This window comes from Dendropsophus ebraccatus, chromosome 11 (genome assembly GCF_027789765.1).
Source record: "Dendropsophus ebraccatus isolate aDenEbr1 chromosome 11, aDenEbr1.pat, whole genome shotgun sequence".
NCBI lineage: Eukaryota > Metazoa > Chordata > Amphibia > Anura > Hylidae > Dendropsophus > Dendropsophus ebraccatus.
In genome coordinates this window covers 44,704,780-44,726,180 of record NC_091464.1, presented here as the reverse complement: position 1 = coordinate 44,726,180, position 21,401 = coordinate 44,704,780, and the positions used below count along the sequence as shown (strand labels likewise).

The window sequence follows — 21,401 nt, the reverse complement described above, 5'->3', positions numbered from 1 at the left end:
ATTTATTGCAGAGACTCTTCAATTGTTTGCTTCTTTTAAAAAGCATCTGGTATTCTCGGTTCAGGTTGGGGGGAAGAGAGTCATGTTGTTCTGGTACATAATGTTTTTGAGCAATTCATTGTTTAAGAGTGAAAGTTGAATAGAGACGGTAAAAGACCCATTACACGAAAAACTTTTCAAAATGACAACATGATGGATGGAACATAAGTCCTTTTTTTAGCCTTTTTATAAGAGCAGAATTCAATATTTTAGTGGAATTCAATCCAGGCTTTTATAGCTGTAAGGTCCATAACTCTCCACTATCTCAGACAATTTACAGGGTTACTAAGAGCATTCTCCTCCGCTGTGCTGCTGCTGACCTCCAGCTGAGATCCAGAAAATGAGTTCAACTGAATGAATGGACTAAGAATGAGAACTATTTGTCCCTTAGTTTGGGTGCCTTTCTGCTGTTCACTTTGTTACTTCAAGAGATTAAATTACATGAGATGTAAAGGTTCGGAAACAGTAAAACTTTTGTCAGAGAATCTTGCAGAGACTATTAAAGTGCTCATCCCAACAGAATGTAACATTTTCTGAGTTAAGAATATTGATCATAGAGTTCTTGTTCCAGAGGGGATGCAATTTTATGGAGTTGTCTATTGTGTATACCTCACCTAGTGCCATGGACTGGCTGATAGAAAGAACACACAGCGGAGCTGGTTTGAATATACAGTTATGAAATTTAAAGTCTCTGAAAACATCTTAAAGAGGTGCTCCAATGATTTTTTTTTAAATCAACTGGTACCAGAAAGTTATACTGATTTGTAATTTACTTCAATTTAAAACTTGTAACTAGAGATGAGCGAACCTGGAGCATGCTTGAGTTGATCCGAACCTGAACTTTCAGCATTTGATTAGCGGTGGCTGCTGAACTTGGATAAAGCCCTAAGGCTATGTGGAAATCATGGATATAGTCATTGTCTGTATCCATGTTTTCCAGACAACCTTAGAGCTTTATCCAACTTCAGCAGCCCCAGCTAATCAAATACCGAACGTTCGGGTTCAGATCGACTCAAACCCAAACCCGGTTCACTCATCTCTACTTGTAACCCATTGAGTACTTATCAGCCGCTGTATTCTCTGCAGGAAGCAGAGTTTTTATTCCAGTCTGACACACTGGTCTCTGCTGCCACCTCTGTCCGTGGAATTTGCTAGTGTTCTGAACAGTTCTTGTCACAGACAGAGGTGGCAGCAGAGAGCACTGTGTCAGACTGAAAAGTATACACCACTTCTTGCAGAGCATACAGAAGAGGACAAATACTAAAAGACTTAAGTTTTTAAATAGAAGTAAGTAATGGTCCATTTACACAGTGATAATTTGCCCAGTTAATCGTCTAACGATTTTGAAGCAACAATTTGTTTTTTTATAACGATCAGCATTTAGAAGGAGATAAATCGTTAGAAAAATCGTTTTTTAAGATCGCTTTAGCCAATCTTTCACATAGGATAAATCTGTGAAAGACTGTTTACACAAAGCAATCGGCAAATTTTTTAAGCGAACGACCAACGATGATTTGAAAACATGTTGAAAGATCACAATGAACGATTTCTCGCTTGTTCGCTGTGTTTACACGAGCCGATTATTGCTCAAATGCGATTCAAACGATAATCGTTCCGTGTAAATGCAGCATAACAAATCTGTGACACCAGTGGATTTGAAAGCATTTTTTTCCTTTTAAGCAACTTTCTAAATTAACTTCATTACAAATGTCTCAACATTTGGTGTCTTTGAGCCTTCCCTGGTTTCCTGCAGCCTTGCCTGGTCTCCGCAGCTTTGCCTTATGTTCTGGTCTCAACACTGACAGGCCATGGCCGTAGCCAGTGATTGGCTGCGGCCTGTCAGTGCAGAGACCAGGGAAGGCCAGAGGACACCGGGGAAGGCTTGAGGACACCAGGGAATGTAGTAAGGTTAGGTAATACTTTATTATTTTCCACTAAAGGCAAAGGCTGCAAAGACATAGCTAATGGAGATGAGCGAACTGGTTTCGGGTTAGAGTCGATCTGAACCCGAACGTTCGGCATTTGATTAGCGGGAGCTGCTGAACTTGGATAAAGCTCTAAGGTTGTCTGGAAAACATGGATACAGCCAATGACTATATCCATGTTTTCCACATAGCCTTAGGGCTTTATCCAACTTCAGCAGCCACCGCTAATCAAATGCGAACGTTCGGGTTCGGATGGAGTTGAGCATGCTCCAGGTTCGCTCATCTCTAATAGCTAATGATGTCCGTGCAGCCCTTACTGCCTGATAATCGTGTAATTGCTCAGTAAACACTTCATGATTGGACAGTCTAATAGGACCATTAGAGATAGCTGCAGGGAGGGGGCTGCACATCGAAGCCCAGAGGTAAGAGAGCATACAAAGGCAGTTGGCGTAGTAGAACCACTTGGTCTGTGTACAAGTGTAGAGGGAGAGCAAAGTACTGGCGTCACAGTAAATGCATTGCTTTAACTTCTCCACATTGAATGCGTAGGTACCTGATAGTAGAGCTTCCCTTCGATCTGTCCATTAGTATTGAGCGATTTATAGTGCTGCATGCAGTGCTATTTTTGCTATAAAAACGATGGAATCTACGACGGCGGCTTCTTGTAATGGAGCCTCCTACACAGATGGGAAGGCAGCCTGAAAGAGGTCATTGAAGTTAAAACAGTTATCAAAATTGGAACCAAGCTGCTAAAGGAAATGAACATAGGCGGCCAACTCAACAAATATCTGTATTCATTCATTAAAATGATACCAGAACGAACTTTGCCTAGAATTAAAAAAAAACTCCCACCCTTATAAAAGCACTTATGAAATGTGCTGTACAAATTAGATTTGTGCCTATTAGAAGCGAAATATAAAAATCCAAGTTGGAAACAGCATGAAACGTAAAATGTCGCATAGATATTCATCCTCTCTCTACTTGAGAAATTCGATTCTCATTAAATTAGCAGCTCGGATTTCTTCTCTCATTGATGACATATGAATCATAGCAGACAGGCAATAGACGGGACGTTTTAGTATTTGCCTTTGAAATAGTGCTTCTCATTACTGTACAAATGATCAGATGCTTCAAGGGAATGTACAGTATATGGGTACCTCACCCTCATCCCCATTGCAAATTCTCAAATTGCTCTGGACAGTTGCTGTTACAAACAGAGGTGGCAGCAGAGAGCACAGTATCAAACTGAAAATAATACACCACTTCCTACAGAGCATACATCAGCTGATAAGTACTGGAAGTTTAAATAGAAGTAATTTACAAATCTGTATAATTTTTAGACACCAGTTGATAAAAAACATTTGTAGTTTTCTTTAAAGAACCTCTTCAAGGCTGCACCATCCACTCTCAAAGATCTTTCTGTATTGTCCTGTGTTCCTGAGTTACATTTGTCAGTGTTGTGATTCTGAATTTTGCTACTTGAGCTTGTTGAGCTCTGCTACATCTCCAGTGTCTAGAGGCATGGGGAACCTTCAACCCTTCAGCTGTTTCAAGACTACAGCCTGGACAGCCAAAGCTAAAGGCCTGATGGGAATTGTAGTTTTGCAACAGCTGGGTGACCGACGTTTCCCCATCCCTGGTCTAGATTAACCAAATTAACCTGTTCTGCACTGATTTACTGCACCAGCTTCTGAACTGCTTTGCCGCTGCTGACCTCCTGTACTAGTTTTTGGAACCTACACTGGAGTCAATTTCCTCTTGCTACCTACCTGATACCTACATATACATATTTTCCTTATTACTTTGTGCATTGCACCACTCTTACCTGGTCCACTGGGCCAGCTGCTACCCACACTCTGCCCGCTCGGGAAGTGAGCTGGTACCAGCTATAAACACATCCACAACTGGGGCCGGATAAAGGGTGAAAAGCCAGAAGGTGCTCAGATGCCACTTTCAAGTTTGGCCCAAAGCAGTTGGGCAGCATGGTGGTTGTACACCTACAAATATCACAGTCCCTCTGATAACTCTTGCATAGAGAATCCTGGTGCTTTCACACTGTGTACATGTGATTCCTCCATGGCTCCACAGCCCAGTTCTGATGCCCATATGCCCATTTCTGCTGTAGACATTAGGCAGCATGGGCAGTCTGACTAGTCTTTGGCTCTGCAGCCATATACACAGCAGGCTGTGATGCCCTGTGTGTCCTGACACATTTCTATCACACACAACATTAACTCTTTACATAACTTGTTCTATAGTAGCTTTTTTATGGGATTAAACCAGATGGTCTATCCTTTGCTATTCACATGCATCATTGAGCCTTGGGCACCCATGACCTGGTTCACCTGATGTTCTTTCTTGGACCACTTTTACTCGGTACTAGCCAATGAATGCCAGGAACACCATCTGCCATATGAGAGATACTCTCACCTAGTTTTCTAGCCATCACAATTTGGTTCTTGTCGAAGTACAGATCAGTACAGTACAGTTCAGATCTATGTATCAGAGTTTACAGATTATCAAGAAATAACCAGAAGATATGAAAGCATTTCTTGTCTAGTTTAGCTGTGTGGAGAGAATTTTCCATCAGGCTGATCATTAGTTATTGTAGTTAACCTTTCCGATAAGGTCATACAGAGCGCATTGTAATTGCTTCGCAGTTTTCATTCCCCATTAATGACTTTGAAAATATGCAACTTATATATACTATGCTACAATTAAATCAAGAATCCTGCAATGGCCATCACAAAATGTTCCCGTAAAGACAGATCAACCATTAACTACAATGCACTGCTTTTTAATGAAAACAAGGCTATTCATTTGGACATTAGCCTTAACGGAGCTATGTTGTTTAATATAAAAGGGGAATAACATTGTCCCTTTAGGCAAGTTAGAATTCATTTACAAAGGTCATAACTATTTCCCGCTAAAAAAAAAAAAATATTATGTCTTGACCGCTCTGTATGTACTAAAGGCCCTATTCCACCAACAGATCTGACGACAGATTATCTGCCAAAGATTTGAAGCCAAACCCAGGAGTGGATTTGAAAAGAGGAGAAATCCAGTCTTTCCTTTATGACCTGTTCTCTGATTATAGTCTGTTCCTGGCTTTGGCTTCAAATCTTTGGCAAATAATCTGTCATCAGATCTGTTGGTGGAATAGGGCCTTAAGCTAGTATTCTATTGCTCGAGTTAGGTGTACGTCTTCTTTGCTGAATATCAACGAGAATGTAAATATCATTCTTCTCTATTAGGCTATGTTCACACAACGTCAAAAAAATTAAAAAGGCGTCCGATTTTCATATTTAAAATAACGTCCGTTTTTGCCGAGATTTAACTGACTGCAATGCAATGCATTGAAGTCAATGGGAAGACAGACGTCCAATGCACACAGCATATTGAATAATGGACATTTTTGCAGTGGGCGTCAAAATAATGAACATGATCATTATTTTCGGACGTCTTTTGCAAACAGCGGACGTTTTTTATTTGTAGTTCACACACAGTTTTCCTTCTGTCACCGTTCTGTCTCCGTTTTTACTATTGAATTCAATGGACTTTTCAATTAAGCCACACCCAAAGTTCAATTAGTAATTCCAAACTAGTATAATGTACAAACACCCGTCAGTGCACTAAGGGGAGGTCAGGCTAATAAATAACGTCCGTTATTTTACACTCAAAATGACGGACGTCATTTTAAACAGAGAGGAAAAGACGTTGTGTGAACATAGCCTTAGACTGGGTTCACACTACATTTTTGCAATTCATTTTTGTCATCCGTTCTTGCAAAAAAAAAAAAAAACGGATGGGGAAAAAAAACGGATGGAAAAACGTATGCATTCGTTTTGATCCGTTTGTACATTGACTTCCATTATAAAAAAAACAAACAAATCATAATGGATTGGGTTTTTTTTTTTTTACGTACACAAAAACATAGTCAACCTCATTTTTTGTCTGTTAAAAAAAAAACAGATACTTTTTTTTTTAATTATAGTAGAAGTCTTACACTGTGAGAGCTGACCTCGTAGATCAACCCTGGCTGACTGAGCCGATTACAAGGATTGAGGATCACATGCTGGATTGTTTATGCAGCCATCTTCTTACAATATTCGTTGGCCACACATCCCCAATATACGGGGAGATCTCCAGCTAATGTGTGATAGTTTTTTAGGAGGATAAAATTACACAATTCCCAGATAAAGGAACATTTGCTTACTTATCAGGTAGCCACTGACTCTATCACACCGGGCAATACCAGTCTATTCAGATGATAGTCACTCTGTATAGTGCAGATATACTGCAGTATCATCTTCTTCCTCTCTTCTATCTCTTCAGCTACTGAGTAAATGAGGGTCATCTTTTTATTTAGCTCCAGAACATGATGGGTCCTATAAGTAAGTTCCATTTGAATGGCCATAGTTCAGCACTGTGGTGTATGGCACATTACTAGGATTTCCATAGAGGTTCATGAACCATTGCTTCTAGTGGGGAATAACGAGATAATATAAGTCCAATGGCACATGTGTAACAGTGAATGGAAGCTGAACAGATGACTGCCATACAGAGATATACATTATCCATAAAGGTGGGCACAATCGGAGATTACATACAGTAGGAGAAGATCAGAAGCAACATGAGGAAATATTATTTTACTGAAAGAGTAGTAGATTCTTGCAACAAACTTTCAGCAGATGTGGTAGATGAATCTACAGTAAGTCAGTATAAGCATGTCTGGGTTAAACAAATACTATAATGTAAGTGCATATAATCTTCTGAGAATGATACAGGAAATGTGTTATACACTTAGGACTAACCACAGATACTTTGTATGGTAGCTACAATAACTGAGATCTTCTAATAGACTATAACCAGTTTCTCCATCTAGTTAATCACATTGATCAAATGCATGAGATTAATGGCATCATGTCCACTAGGGGGCATATAACTACTACTTTCATGTGATGTGCGACATGTTCTTGTTGCTGCTAGTGCTCAGTTCTTTCCATGGACACTACTCTCTGTAAAACATAGAATTATCAATGTTCTTCAATAGTGTTATACTGTATGTTCAACTCGTACCCATTATTTTAGCTATCATTTAAGTAAATTATACACATATAACAGAAATAAAGCACGAATTGAGCTTCTACCTCTTAGAGATAACACATTGTAAATTAATGAGCAAATCATGTTCTGTATTACTATATATATATATATATATATATATATATATATATATATATTTATATATATGCGTGTGTGTGCATCTTCCGTGTCGTACTATGAGTAGTAGACACATCCCATGCTGTCTGCCTCTGCACCTGGATATGATGATACGGTATGTACTAGTACATTATCACTCCCATAGCAGCAGCATTTATAGAACCACATTCAAGAAGGGTGTAAATTATTGATAATTTAATATGATAGGAAAAAATATATAGGCAAAGCGGTCGGCACTACAGGACACCTGGGACGGGATTTTTTTGCAGGCTATGGGGGAACGGATTGTGAACGCAGTTCAAGTGGTGCAAACACCTCGAATATACAAGTCCATCCAACACTTGAAATAGAAGAAATCTTGAGAGTGCACTCACCATAAAAAACTTTCTTTATTAGATCCTTAAAATCGCAAACTTGTAGCAGACGACGGCATAGCACGCTAGCACCCTCCACTAATCGTTACAGCTGTTTCGTGCTGTTTCGTGCTGTTTCGTGCTGTGATTAGCACGAAACAGCTGTAACGATTAGTGGAGGGTGCTAGCGTGCTATGCCGTCGTCTGCTACAAGTTTGCGATTTTAAGGATCTAATAAAGAAAGTTTTTTATGGTGAGTGCACTCTCAAGATTTCTTCTATTTCAAGTGTTAATATGATAGGAAGTTTAAAAATGTTAGGCCCCTTTTACACAACCTGATTAGCAATTGTGTACAGATAATGGACCTATTGATTTCTATAGCCCCATGCACACATCCATAGGTGGCACTGATCACCCATTCAAATTAATGGGATTGTGCAAATGTGGACAGTTACAGATATACATCTGTAATCCTTTCCGTAGTTGCAAATCCACAAATACAGAGAGCATTAAGGTATGTGTGAATGGGGTCTTACATTTTTGCGGTTAGCGGCTTCAATTTCTATATTTTACAATAATTTTACAATCGTTAGTATCTAACTTTTCCATAGCTCGATAACTCCAAGGTAGCAGTAGCTTAACCCTAAGTTAGGGTTGGGGTTGCTAGGATTTAAGATTTGGTTTAGGTTGGATTGGGTTTGAAACTCTGATTTTTGAGTAAATTCAGAATACACTTGATTCTTTCGGAATCAATGTGCTTATCTCTATTAACATCAAACTGGTGTAAAGTGAAACTGGCTCAGTTGCCCCTAGCAACCAATCAGATTCCACTTTTCTTTCCTCACAGACTCTTTGGAAAATGAAAAGTGGAATCTGATTGGTTGCTAGGGGCAACGGAGCCAGTTCTACTTTAAATCAGTTTGATAAATCTCCCCCAAGGTCTATAAATCCACCCCAGCGCCTCAGTCCACTATTGGTGGTGGAGCTCGGCACACAAGCACACAAGAAAAAAAGGATAAAGCTGTATACAGTATACACACACAAAGAGTGATCACAATTGTGTATCATGAACACTCATAGGGGATTATCTTGGGCGCAACTCTAAAAATGCAAAACTCATATCACAATATCACGATAGTACGCTCCAGTTACAGTATGCATTTTCAGAGTTGCATCTGATAAATCACCTTTGAGTGTTCATCATTGTGAGCATTCTTTGTGTGTGTATACTGTATACAGTTCCTGACATGGACAGAGGTGGCAGCAGAGAGCACTGTGTCAGACTGGAAAGAATACATTACTTCCTGTAGGACATACAGCAGCTGATAAGTACTGGAAGATTTGAGATTTTTTTTTTTTTTAATTACAAATCTCTTCAAGGGACTGAGCTAATACACTCACTGCACAATAAGAGAAAGTGAAATAAAGGAATGTGTTATAATGTGTCTATTAGAAGTAAATTGTTCTTGCACATGGGCCCTAAATAATAAATAGACTGATGGCTATAGTAAAGTGATGTGTTTGTGCAAAACTACTTGATGTCCCTTTATGTGTTGTCCTGGCTCCATGATGCAGCCACCACACTATTCCAGGGTAGATCACGTGACCACTGACACACAGGGCCTTGTCCATATGCACTATGCACAACTTAAAGGGGTTATCCAGTGCAACAAAAACATGGTCACTTTCTTTCAGAGACAACACGACTCTTGTTGTCTCCAGTTCAGGTGCGGTTTGCAATTAAGCTCCATTCACTTCAATGGAACTGAGCAGCAAAACCCCGCCCAAGCTGGAGACAAGAGTGGAGCTGTCTCTGGAAGAAAGTGGTCATATTTTTGTAGCGCTGGATAACCGCTTTAAGGCCATACCCTAAACACTTCTATTATTTCACTTGATGCCACTGATCTGTGTAGAAGACTTACGCAGGATGCGGTACTATTCAGAGTTTATATGACATCGGCAAGGAGACATATTTCCAGCTGGTACTTTGGGTTACCTTATAATATCTTTATCTCCAGACTATATTGTTCTTAGCAATTACAGATCAGATGCAGTTAGGATTTAATATACAGGCAAATAAGCTTGGTGTCAACAGTGAGTATAACATTTGGCTGGAGAAAAGGAAGTGATTTACATCCCACAGGAATCAATGACTTAATAATAAAGACGTTCGCGGCCAGAGCCAGTGAGATTAGGTGCTTCACAAAGTCTAATGATCCATGGAGAGTAAATGCTTTCAATGGAGGGAAATGCAATGAGTGCATATTCACACTGACTAAGCCGTCTATGGCCGAGATCATTGGGGATGAGTCATGATGCAGACAGATTTTCACAAAGCTGTGTCATGTCTTCTACAAGATGAAAGAATGTACCTACAGACGTCATTATATCTCCAGCAGGATTATATCCAGCGCTCACAGATTGTCAGGCTGTAGAAGTGTTATCTCATGACTGAGACACTCTACATACACCATGCACAGTCTGTAGTACAAGAAGTGGAAGAGATCATGGATCTCTGCTATATAGAATGATTGAATATTGGGAAAAGAGACTTTCCTCAATAGATTTCTCTTGTGGGTATAAACCACTGACAGCCTTGTCATGAAGAAACCTAGAGATGAACTACAATAATAGGAACAGTTCAGTCTGAACACAGGTTTATTAGCAGATTTTATAACCCGCAGTATAGTAATACCAGCATTGTCCCTCTCTCTACAAGCAGTAGTGGTTCTAATAGCAGAGCTGCACGTCTCACGTACAGCACAATGGTGGCAGCCTGTATTCTGCGACATGGGCAACACAACAGGGTCAGAGAATATAGGCTATGCAATTACTGAAGCTATAATAGGAAGATGGAGAGACAAATTTTACCACTTGCATTATGAACAAGAAGTATGTGTTGTTGTTTTTTTGTCTTCTCACATTCATTCATCATAAATAAATATGCAGATAAGTAGCTTTGGTGCACTGGGGTGGGGGTTGGGGGTTACTCAACCCCCTCAGTGCACCGTTCTCCCCGCCTATTGACCAGCTGTGATATTCACGCCTACCTATGCATGTTCAGCTATAGATAATCAAGCACGGCTTGTTCTCAGCGCCCATACGCTGCTGTTCCTACTCGAGAATAACAATTGTGAACCAAGTGGGGTCACTGGACCAAGAGCAATCCCAACATATAGTCGGGCCCTGGTATTCACTCTTAATGGTATATTGAGACTGAATACCTGCGCCTGACTATATGCTGGGATATAGTCCTTTTCATGAGTCCTTTTCATCATACATGGTGAGAACAATTGCCTGACTTTATTACACCAGGAGGCGCCCCGTCCCCTTTTTTCCTTTGTTTTGCTCGAGAATAAGACATGCATTTGCATATTTATTTAGGAACAAATTTCTCCAAAATGGTGCCCCCTAGAAAAGTAAAGTAAACGGGCCGGAATGAGGAGCTAGGCGGCTATAGAGACATATCAGCAGGTTCATATGGAGGAACCTTCTGATACTTTCCCTTATGTCCCTGAGACATTACTAGCTGTTTAGGCAGGACCATTTAGGCAGCATAGGCCTGTTCTGAGATGAAGTGGAGGATTGTAGTGCTTTAGGCACTATCTGTGGTCACTGTTATGATAAGGCCACTGTCGTGATGCTAGGGCTGCTGTTTGGAAACATGACAGGACTCTGTGGAGTCTCCCTTTATGTAAACACTAATTGGGCCCAACAAATATGTCACCACTGCTCAATAGGAAGAGCCATAGATTCATGCTCCTTTCAGAGCAGTAGTGACCTTCCACTTGCCAGTCTATGGATATTGTTGTTGTCTAATAATTGTCAAGGGAGCCGCCACGACTGTTTACTTGTCAACGAGTCGTGACCTGAGCCTCTCATTATTGAGAGCCAAGCAGTGGTGACAACCCAAGTTCATAGTCTAGGCTTAAATTAGCCACTTAGCAACTAATCGATAGCCAGGGATAATATACAGTTTTTGAAGAAGCTACAGATCCTCCCTAAATCTTAACAGACGGTAACATGTTTCGCATATACTCCACCATCTACCCCATAATTATACTTATGTCTATGACCACCACTATTTATCCGGTTCCTAAGATATACAATATCTTCTATTCACACTACTACCCTGAGATTGTTAATGTTCTGGAAAGCACTAAATACAGTTTCCATTGATATGATTATATAGAGCTATCAGCAGGCAGCAATTTAATTTCTCTAAAAGCAATAGAATAAGGAATAAGTCCTTGTAAATATTGCTTGGCTCATCATCTGGCACACATGAAGATGTACTCCTCCAAAGGGAGCCATTACCTGTAGCTGGATTTGTCTCATTTTGTTTTAATGAAGTATAATCGTGGCTTGCTCCCACTTAGCATACTTATAAGATGCACTGCATTCAATTACATTTTAATGTTCTATATGCAGAAAATATATTGCATGTGGGGTGAAATGTATGTGTATAAAATGGTAAAAGAGAAGGGTTATGATTAGTGTCAGTGTTAGGGTTCAGCAACAATCTCCGAAACCAAACGCTCTTTATTTGATTCCCAATGGCTGGAGAAGTTAGATGCATCCCTAGCCCAGGACAAACAGCTTATGGCTGTATCCATGTTTTCCTTGCAGCCTGAGGCAATGTGCAGACTACGTAAGAGACCAGCCATTCCGTGACCCAGCCGGGTCATGGAACGGCCAGTCTCTGAAAACATAATCCCGATTGGTACTGTAGTACCGGCCGGATGATCTTGGCAGCCGCAGAATTCTGATGCAGGTGCATCCGTGCGCGCCCGCATCAGAACTCCCCACTGCACGCTATGGAGCGTGCGGCCGGAGCTGCTCGCTCAATAGTGTGCACCAACAGGGTTTTCTGCAGCCGCTATTCACTGAATAGTGGCCGCAGAAAACGGACACGTCAGTTTTCTACAGCGCCGCGAGAAATCCTGCCGGGAGCATATACAATGTGTATACGCTCCGGCCGGGATCCCATAGAAGACAAGGCAAGGTATATTTTCGTAAAAAGTACGTCCGCTGTCGCCGATTGCAACAACGGCCGTACTTTTACAAAAATATACGTTGTGTGAACATAGCCTTAGGGCAGTATACAACTTGTCTAGCCGCTAAGGATCAAATGACAAACTTTTGGGTTCAGAGAATGTTGCCAGACCGAACAGTTCAGCAAGTCAGCTCAACAGTTATGAAACAGATATATAAACCACAGCCCAGATTCTTGTCAATTAAATGGAACCCAAAATGCAGGCAGAATTTATGCAGATTTTGGTGTAGAATATGTGCAGATCCCACGCTGATATCCACATGAAAATCTATAGTGTGAACAATGCCCTATGGCTCAATTTTACAAAGGATGAAAATAACAAGAAGGGAATAGATGGCACTTTTCTAGCGCGAAGATCGATGTGAGCTCATAAATTGTTTGTACGGCTCTGAATTCCCAGGGATTGTGTTTAATACATTAGCAGATAAAACATTATTTACAGAAGTATTTTAGGATGTCTGATACTGTTCCAGCTTCCTTGGTTTTTCGCTGTGTGATTCATTCATCGTATACCTTCTCTTTGGTCTTTAATTGGCGGCATCCTCCAAGGTGCATCGGTCGGCTGGACTCCGTGGTGCTAGGGAACCATGTGTCCTGTTGCTGCAGCAACCCAGCTTGTTTGCAGTGTAATAAAAGCTGTATAGAGCTGGGCATTTGGTCCCAGCTGTTACCAGGTTAGACTGCTATTCCAACAAAGCCTGAATGTTGCAGTTATCAGACTCCAGCACCTTCTGGGCAAAGTCTATTTATATGAGAAAACAGTGTGCACTGTGTTTTACTTTAATGGGGAGGACTAGGATCATGGTAACAGCCTTTTCTACCATTATTTCCTAGCTTAATCCTGGTTTTCAAATTGTATCTGGCTATGTTCACACAATATGAAAAAAAGACATTTGCTAATGCTGCAATGTAATTGACTTCAATGCAGTCCATTAAAGTCAGTGGAAGGATGGACGTCCAATGCACACAGGGGGTTATTTACAAAAGTCCTGCCCGAGGCATAAGCCAGGGAGAAGCTGCAGATTTGCCCCCTCTCCCTGGCATACGCCTACCGTATCCCCTGCTCTCCTGATGGGCAGGCAGGGGGAGCTCGAGGGCGGGGCAAGGCGATAGGAGCCATGGCCTTCTCCCCTGCCGTATCATGATTTACTCCTGCTCGCAGGTTCCAACGCCCAGACGGATTCACTAAAAGGCCAGGTGAAATTCGGCCAGGTGAAAGGTCAGGTGAGGCCAGGTGAAAGGGGGCAGGGCCTAATCTAATACCAGCGTATGGGTAAATTGGTTTTCTTAATATGAAATTATGGACATTGTCTGTGCGGACCTCAAAATAATGATCATGACAATTATTTTCGGACGTCTATTGCAAACAGCAGACGTTATTTTTTAGTTGTTCACACGCCATTTTTCTTTTTCACTGTCCTTTCACTGCCTTTACTATTAAATATAATGGACTTTTCAATTAAAGACATACCCCAAGGACAATCAGGCCACCTAAATTAGAATAATGTACCAACTTTTGAAGATATTGTAAGTGGAAGAATGTGACATAATCATTTCCTTTCACCTTTCTCTTATTTTGCTTGTGGGCTCCCTTAAGTCAAGACATATGATGAGCCCATTGCACATAAGGCAGCTGTTTGACTTAATTCACAAATTAGCAATTTTTTGCTGACCGTATAATCAGACTGCAATGCACCCATATTCATATGTAGTTTTGCGAAATCTGATTGAACAAAAACGGAGGAGCGGATTAGTAACCTGTAGACGTTATTATGGATACCCCCATGGACTTCTTCTGGGGAATCCATGCAATCACGGCCCGTAGTAGGAATGACTGTACTTTATGTGTAAAAGTATGTGTGAAAGGGCTCTAAGGAAATCAGTGAGACTACAGCTTGTCCGTAATTGCCGATGTGTGAAAGACTTATACTACATCACAAATAGTTTTCTCGCAAGAAAAAATGTTCATTTATAGAAAATAGCAAAATATGAAGAGTACACATATTTCCATATATATATATATATATATATATATATATATATATATATATATATATACACACACAGTATGTGGCTGTAAGCGCTATAAAACTACGCTTATGATTTTATCTCAAAATTCTCAAATCCTTAAGGTGGGTTTATAGGCATGTATAAAAGTTGATACTATTTCTGATCTACCTACATATAGCTCATTATATCCTGCATCCTATAGTTATTAAAGTGATTCTGTAATTTCGAGGGAATTTTGACATGTCAATCAAAAGCGGCACTGACTGATTTTTTTGTGAAAAGACCCCAATCTACCTTGTGTTTGACACTATTAGACCTGACAGGCTTACACTATACAGTGGTATAACAGACTGCCTGTAGTATAGTCTTTATTTATCTCATATCTTCTGCTATGGTAATATCCTATTTTCTCATAGTACTTCTACACTATAACACCAGGCTACATCCTGTATTTCAACCTTTTTACCAAAGATCCTTTTTACTAAGCACTTAATGCACCTGCAAGCAATAATAATCAGTGGACCATAAGAAAACACATCTCTTATTTTCCATGCCCCTCTATTCACTCTCCTAGAGCACAGATACAATAGTACATCCGCTTTTCTCCTTCGTGTGTTTAGTTGGTCTCCAGCATCTCCCCTATCATATGCGCTCTGTGTAATCCTTTATACCACAAAAAGGAAAGCCAGAAACAAACAGAATGTGGTCCATAACAAGCTAATGCCAGATGGGAGATTGGAAGAGGGAGGGCCAGGGGAAATTTGGCGTAATGAGATTGTCATGGAAACACAAATCTATCTATCTGCCTTTTCCGTGAGTGAAAAGCACCTGAAATTAATTTTACCTGTAACACCTTGCGGGGGAGGCTGGGAGTCGCATGCTGCATCGCACATCACACTGCCTGTTATTTCTTCATCATTGTGCGGCATAATGAAACTGTGGTAAGAAGCCGCATCATGTACTTACTTATACCCAGTATTGTGTCTTAGTACATAGGCTAAAGTTTCCGGAGCGTTGGATAATATAGTCGTATTTCCCAACTTTGTTTATTATCTGTGTCATTTATATAAGAAGTGTAAGGGTACAAACCCACTTGACGTATTTGCTGTGTGAATCAGTCTTAAAAATAAGCAGGCAAAACGCAGGTTGGCTTTATGCAATTGTTCTGCGTTAAAATACGCAATTGCGTTTTTCGCACAGGTTGTTAACAACTGATGCTTTGCTAACAACAAGCTTCACGCTTCAAAAATACGCAATTGCGTATTTTAACGCAGAACAATCGTATAAAGCCAACCTGCGTTTTGCCTGCTTATTTTTAAGAATGATTCACGCAGCAAATACGTCAAGTGGGTTTGTACCCTAATAGTAACAATCATGTGTTTTGTATCAACAGGAAACAAGAGATGTCCAACTCTTCAGAAGTTACTTTACCTGATCGCCCGCTCTCACCTCCAGCCACAGCTCCCCCTATTATGAAGGTACTGTAATTGTTGTTATTTATCTGACCAACATTATGGGGACTATTATCATCTAGACGACATTGATTTCTATGATGCACCTGTATTTTTTGGCTGCTAGAAGTATATAATATGTTGTTTCTTGAGTCCTGCAGATTCACAATACTTTATTGCAGAAATTGGCACAAGCTGTGTCAAATATCTATTCTAGCTCATAGCTGGCATTGCTTTTAAAGTGTAGTATGCAAACAGTGAACATGTGCCCACATTTTTACCAGGCTTAAAGTATCATTGTCACTTGCAAAAAAAAAAACTTTCCACATGTCACAGAGAAGTGCCAAAAGTTTCAATCTTTCTGAGTCTACGGGGGAAATTTATTGCTGAGTCTAATAGCTGTGATTTTTTTTCTATCAACTTTTACACATTTGTTTTTCTCCCTGTGAAAAATGGATGTGCACAAAAACTGTGCACATCCTGAGAAAAACAAAATTGCACACGGCTTGAAAATTGTGCACTACATTTTTTGTTTATTAAACTAGTGAAATGTATTCACATGGTCCGGACCAGACGTAGGCCTATCAGTAGGTGCAAATTAAAAAATTTTGCGCACATTATATATAAGGCGCAAGTCACAGATTATTAGAATATTTAGACAGATTATTATAAAATCCCATCTAATAATTATTTACATGTCAAATACTGGTTAATAAATACCACTTAGACCAAAAAATGGGTGCAAACAACACTTGATAAAGCCCCTCTAAGTGTTCAGACCCCCACCAACCATTAGAATGAGCTGGGGAATTGCATAGGGGAACTCTTCTTTCTTTGGCTCTCCGGAGGAAACAGTCCCCCATAGACTTACTATAGAAGTTGTCTCCTGCGGCTTTTCCTGCCTCTTTCTAATGATTGGTCGAGGTCTGAAGATTAAGACACCAATTAAAAGTTTTCACATGTCTGAGTGAGACGTCAAAAGTTTTTGCAAATGACAATAAATTTGACACATTTTGCCTCAGTGCACTTTATCATTAGGTTATGTTCGTACATAGTATTTTATTCAGTATTTCACTATAATTTTGAAAATGGGGAGTCTAAAAAACATAGGAAGTTGCAAACATTTTCATTATCGTTTTTTAGTTCAACTCTTTGTTTGAGCTAAGTATACTGACCAAAATACTGTGTATGAACCCAGCCTTTGACGAAACACCATTCATGATGAGTATCCCCCTATACAGAATGTGTCGGCTCCATCTTAAACATGGACATGTTTTGAATGTGCTTCCAAAATTCTGATCATTGGAGGACCTATTATACAACCTGGGAGAACATCATCTGATTGTTTAAAAGTTTAATATTTTATGATATTTTTGGGATCGGAGCTCATGGACTGGGAGCAGAATACACTTCATTTTGTCTTTTTGTAGCTTTTACATCACATATCTTTATGACAAAATTTGTTGTTATAGTAAAGTTAAAATGTGTCTAAAAAGTGGTCCAAACTGTGGAAATTGAAGTTCAACATTTCCAAATGTAAAATAATCAACTTGGGAATGAGGAATCCTCTATCCGAGTATCACATCGGCAGTACTGTGTTGGAAAAGACTTCAGAAGAGAAGGATTTAGGGGTAGTGATTTCTGACAGCCTTAAAATGAGTCACCAGTGCAACCAGGCGGTGGGGAAAGCAAATTGTATGCTGGGGTGTATAGCTAGAGGAATAACCAGTAGGAAGAAGGAGATTGTGATCCCGCTGTATAGAGCTCTGGTGAGTAGAGATGAGCGAACCGGGTTTGGGTTCGAGTCGATCCGAACCCGAAAGTTTGGTATTTGATTAGTGGGGGCTGCAGAACTTGGATAAAGCTCTAAGGTTGTCTGGAAAACATGGATACAGCCAATGACTATAGCCATGTTTTCCAGATAGCGTTAGGGCTTTATGCAACTTCAGCAGCCACCGCTAATCAAATGCTGAAAGTTCGGGTTCGGATGGACTCGAGCATGCTCAAGGTTCGCTCATCTCTACTGGTGAGGCCACATCTGGAATACTGTGTCCAGTTCTGGAGACCTCATCTAAAAAAGGACATTGATAAAATAGAACGGGTCCAAAGACGGACTACAAAAATGGTGGAGGGTGTGAGGCATAAACCATATCAGGAAAGACTTAAGGATTTGAATCTGTATAGTCTGGAGGAAAGAAGGGAAAGGGGGGACATGATTGAAACCTTTAAGTATGTTAAAGGACTAAATAAGGTTCAAGAGGGGAGTGTTTTTAGTAAAAAATAAAGTAGTAGATACCTGGAACAAACTTTCAGCAGAGGTGGTTGGTAAATCTACAATAACAGAATTTAAACATGCCTGGGATAAACATACATCTATCCTAAGATAATAAGAAAGAAAATACTAAAAGGGCAGACTAGATGGACCCAGTGGTCTTTTTCTGCCGACAATCTTCTATGTTTCTATGTTTCTATTAGAGATCTCATTGTAGTCATGTGCTCCCCATGGAAGGAAACATGGGTATTTATGACTGATATGAAGAAGTTCTTTTTACCTAAGATCTCTAAGAACTGGAGTGTAATAAGGATTTATTATAGAATTCAAAGCTATATGTATAGTTTGCACAGTATTACCCCCTGCATTGCTGTTATACCAATGTAATCGGTTGTTTTGCCTCTGTATAATAGTCATAAGGATATAAAGATTCACATGGCAAGATTTGTACAATGTCATCTCTATACTGCATTGCAGAATATGTTGGTGCTAAAGAAATAAAAGAACTAATATTATAAGGTTATAGTATATACAACTTCAATGCAATACAGTAGAGGCTTCTTTATACTCCATAGAAATGCTTCTCGGCGACAGGACTTTCGTACATTTGAAGTCCAATGGAGCATATTTACATGAAAGGACTATGGAGGTACAGTGGCCAGCTGTAGCATGGGTCTCCCCAAAAGGAAGAAACAATGGGGGAGATTTATCAAACATGGTGTAAAGTGAAACTGGCTCAGTTGCCCCTAGCAACCAATCAGATTCCACCTTTCATTTTCCAAAGAATCTGTGAGGAATGAAAGTGGAATCTGATTGGTTGCTAGGGGCAACTGAGCCAGTTTCACTTTACACCATGTTTGATAAATCTCCCCCAAATATGCCTATGTACAGTACATAAGCCCTTAATATAAAGGTCCACATAAATTAACAAATGAAACTATATTAACATACAATTCCCTAATATATTTATCAGAATCACAGATATAATGACTTCCTAGGCTGCAGGGATCTACTGTTTCCTTGGACCATGCTGACATATTAGAAGAAAGGAAATGAGAAACCTCTCACAGTTCTGCTTGTTATTGTTGGACCACTTCAGCACCTCCAGGGACTCATTCTAATAATAAGAATACCACTATATTAGGGAGCTGCAATCCGCTAATTTATTCAGTGACACCAGAGGTGGCTGCAGATACCATTGTAGAGCACACACATCCGCTGTTTGGTTATAATAATAATTAGGTTGTTTTTTGTAAGCTAGTTGGGATATAGATTTCATTTACACTTGAGAAATTGCAGCTCCCTTGTTAATACTCCTGTCAGAGGGCATATAATAGGAATGTGCGCCATTGTTATATGTCAAAAGCTAATATACTGGTAAAGTGTTTTCACAGTTTACTCTATAATTGATTTGTATGTTGAGTTTTATAGCTTGTTAAACATAAGTAACTTCTACATTCAATGTTAAGCAAAAACAGTCTCTCTGTTACACAATGGTAATAAATGTCTAGATACTGTATATATGCTTACTTTATTGTGTGCTATTACATACAGGAAAGTCTTTATGTAGAACCTTCCTTGTCTTACATATCAGCAGATATGGGCCGCTGGTCTTCACCAGTGCCCATTGCAAGACGGGACAGCCTTGCTGCAGCAGGCGACCCCCAGGTCGCCAACCCCGTCTTGGCTTGCTTGCGGCAGCAGGCAAGATGCAGCTGGAGACTTGGTAGGTAGACAAGAACACAACTGGACTTATGGCTGGAACCGGGATAGCAGTCACTGGCAGGAACTATAAACGGCAGGAATCACGGGCAGGAGAGTTGGGACCACACACGATGGAAGAATGAAGAGGCTACAACAGGGAATGTCAGGACAGGTGCAACTTTATTGGGAAGGTAATTGGGTGCACATCCAATTAGGGGCGCACTGTTCCTTTAAATCTAGCACAGCTGGTGCGCGCACGCCTTAGGAGGCAGGGATGCGTGTGCCAGGCAGAGGAGCATCGGACAAGCAACAGAGATGGTAAGGCAGCCATAGGGGCCAAAGAGATGGTGGTGACAGGCCCCTGCCCTCAGCAATCAGTGGAGAGAGAAAAAGTGCGGGTGCTCATGGATATGGAGGACTACTGAGCACACGCACATATTGATTAGAACTAATGTGCAGTGCTCTGAATCCTCTTTATTAAGGAATATATCTTTGAACCAACTGCACAGAACAATATGAGTGATACATCATTCTATTTAGGTTCCTCTGACACTAGTTTATGCTATCTATGTTCCTCTGGCTTTTATGATGGCCTGAATACTTTGCGGCATGGATTTCACCAATGATAAAAAATAGCCTACAGTACATGAAATTGGTTCTAGTGACAGATGAGCTTTGCAAAGATAGAGGCAAACATCAAAATGCTTGAGCCTTTCATGCTCCCTCCTGCTTAGAAGTAGATATTTGACGATGGAACTATGAAAGCTAGAATAGGAAAAGCCATCGGGGGGGCTGGCCTAAGCTAAGTGTCTTCTATCTTGTAACATGGCAAGTAGAGCTGAGTAAACTTTTTAGAAATTCGGTTCTGCAGGTTCACTGAAGTTTGGGTTTGTCTGAACCGAACCTTAAGTGAACCACTCTGAAACAGCTTGTTTTTGGTCCAGTGTAACTATTGAAAATTAAAAACAGCAAAAGTGGAATGAAAACCTGCTGTAATAAGTAAATATACACAAAAAAAGCTGGTGAGGGAAAAAGCAATAAGCATACATGGAGATTGCGTCTATGCAAAATTAGCATACAGATAACTAACTATATGCAACTGCTTAAAGGGAACCTGTCACCCCCCGTGCCGGGGTGACAGGCTCCCGACCCCCGTTAGAGCCCCCTATACTTACCTAATCCCGCCGGGTCCCGCTTCTGGAGGTGGTCAGGTGATGAAGATCTCAGCAGCTGCAGCCCGGCGCGCACGCTGAGAGATGAGTCCAACACCCATAGAGAATGACAGGAGAGTCCAGCGCTCCGTCATTCTCTATGAGCGTTGAACTCATCTCTCAGCGCGCGCACCGGGCTGCAGCGGTTGAGATCTTC

General features: G+C 40.5%; 1 protein-coding gene across 6 annotated transcripts in view; it reads left to right on the top strand.

The window, feature by feature from the left end:
• The window catches only part of RAP1GAP2 (RAP1 GTPase activating protein 2), a 384,075-nt gene that overhangs the window by 221,085 nt on the left and 141,589 nt on the right, over positions 1 to 21,401 (top strand). For 5 of the 6 annotated variants that reach the window (XM_069944747.1, XM_069944746.1, XM_069944750.1 and 2 more), the window contains one exon: positions 16,000 to 16,084. In XM_069944747.1, the coding sequence (XP_069800848.1) occupies positions 16,000 to 16,084 (85 nt within the window). Of the gene's footprint in view, positions 1 to 15,506; positions 15,548 to 15,999; positions 16,085 to 21,401 lie in introns of those variants that run through there. The other variant, XM_069944748.1, reaches the window with a different exon arrangement.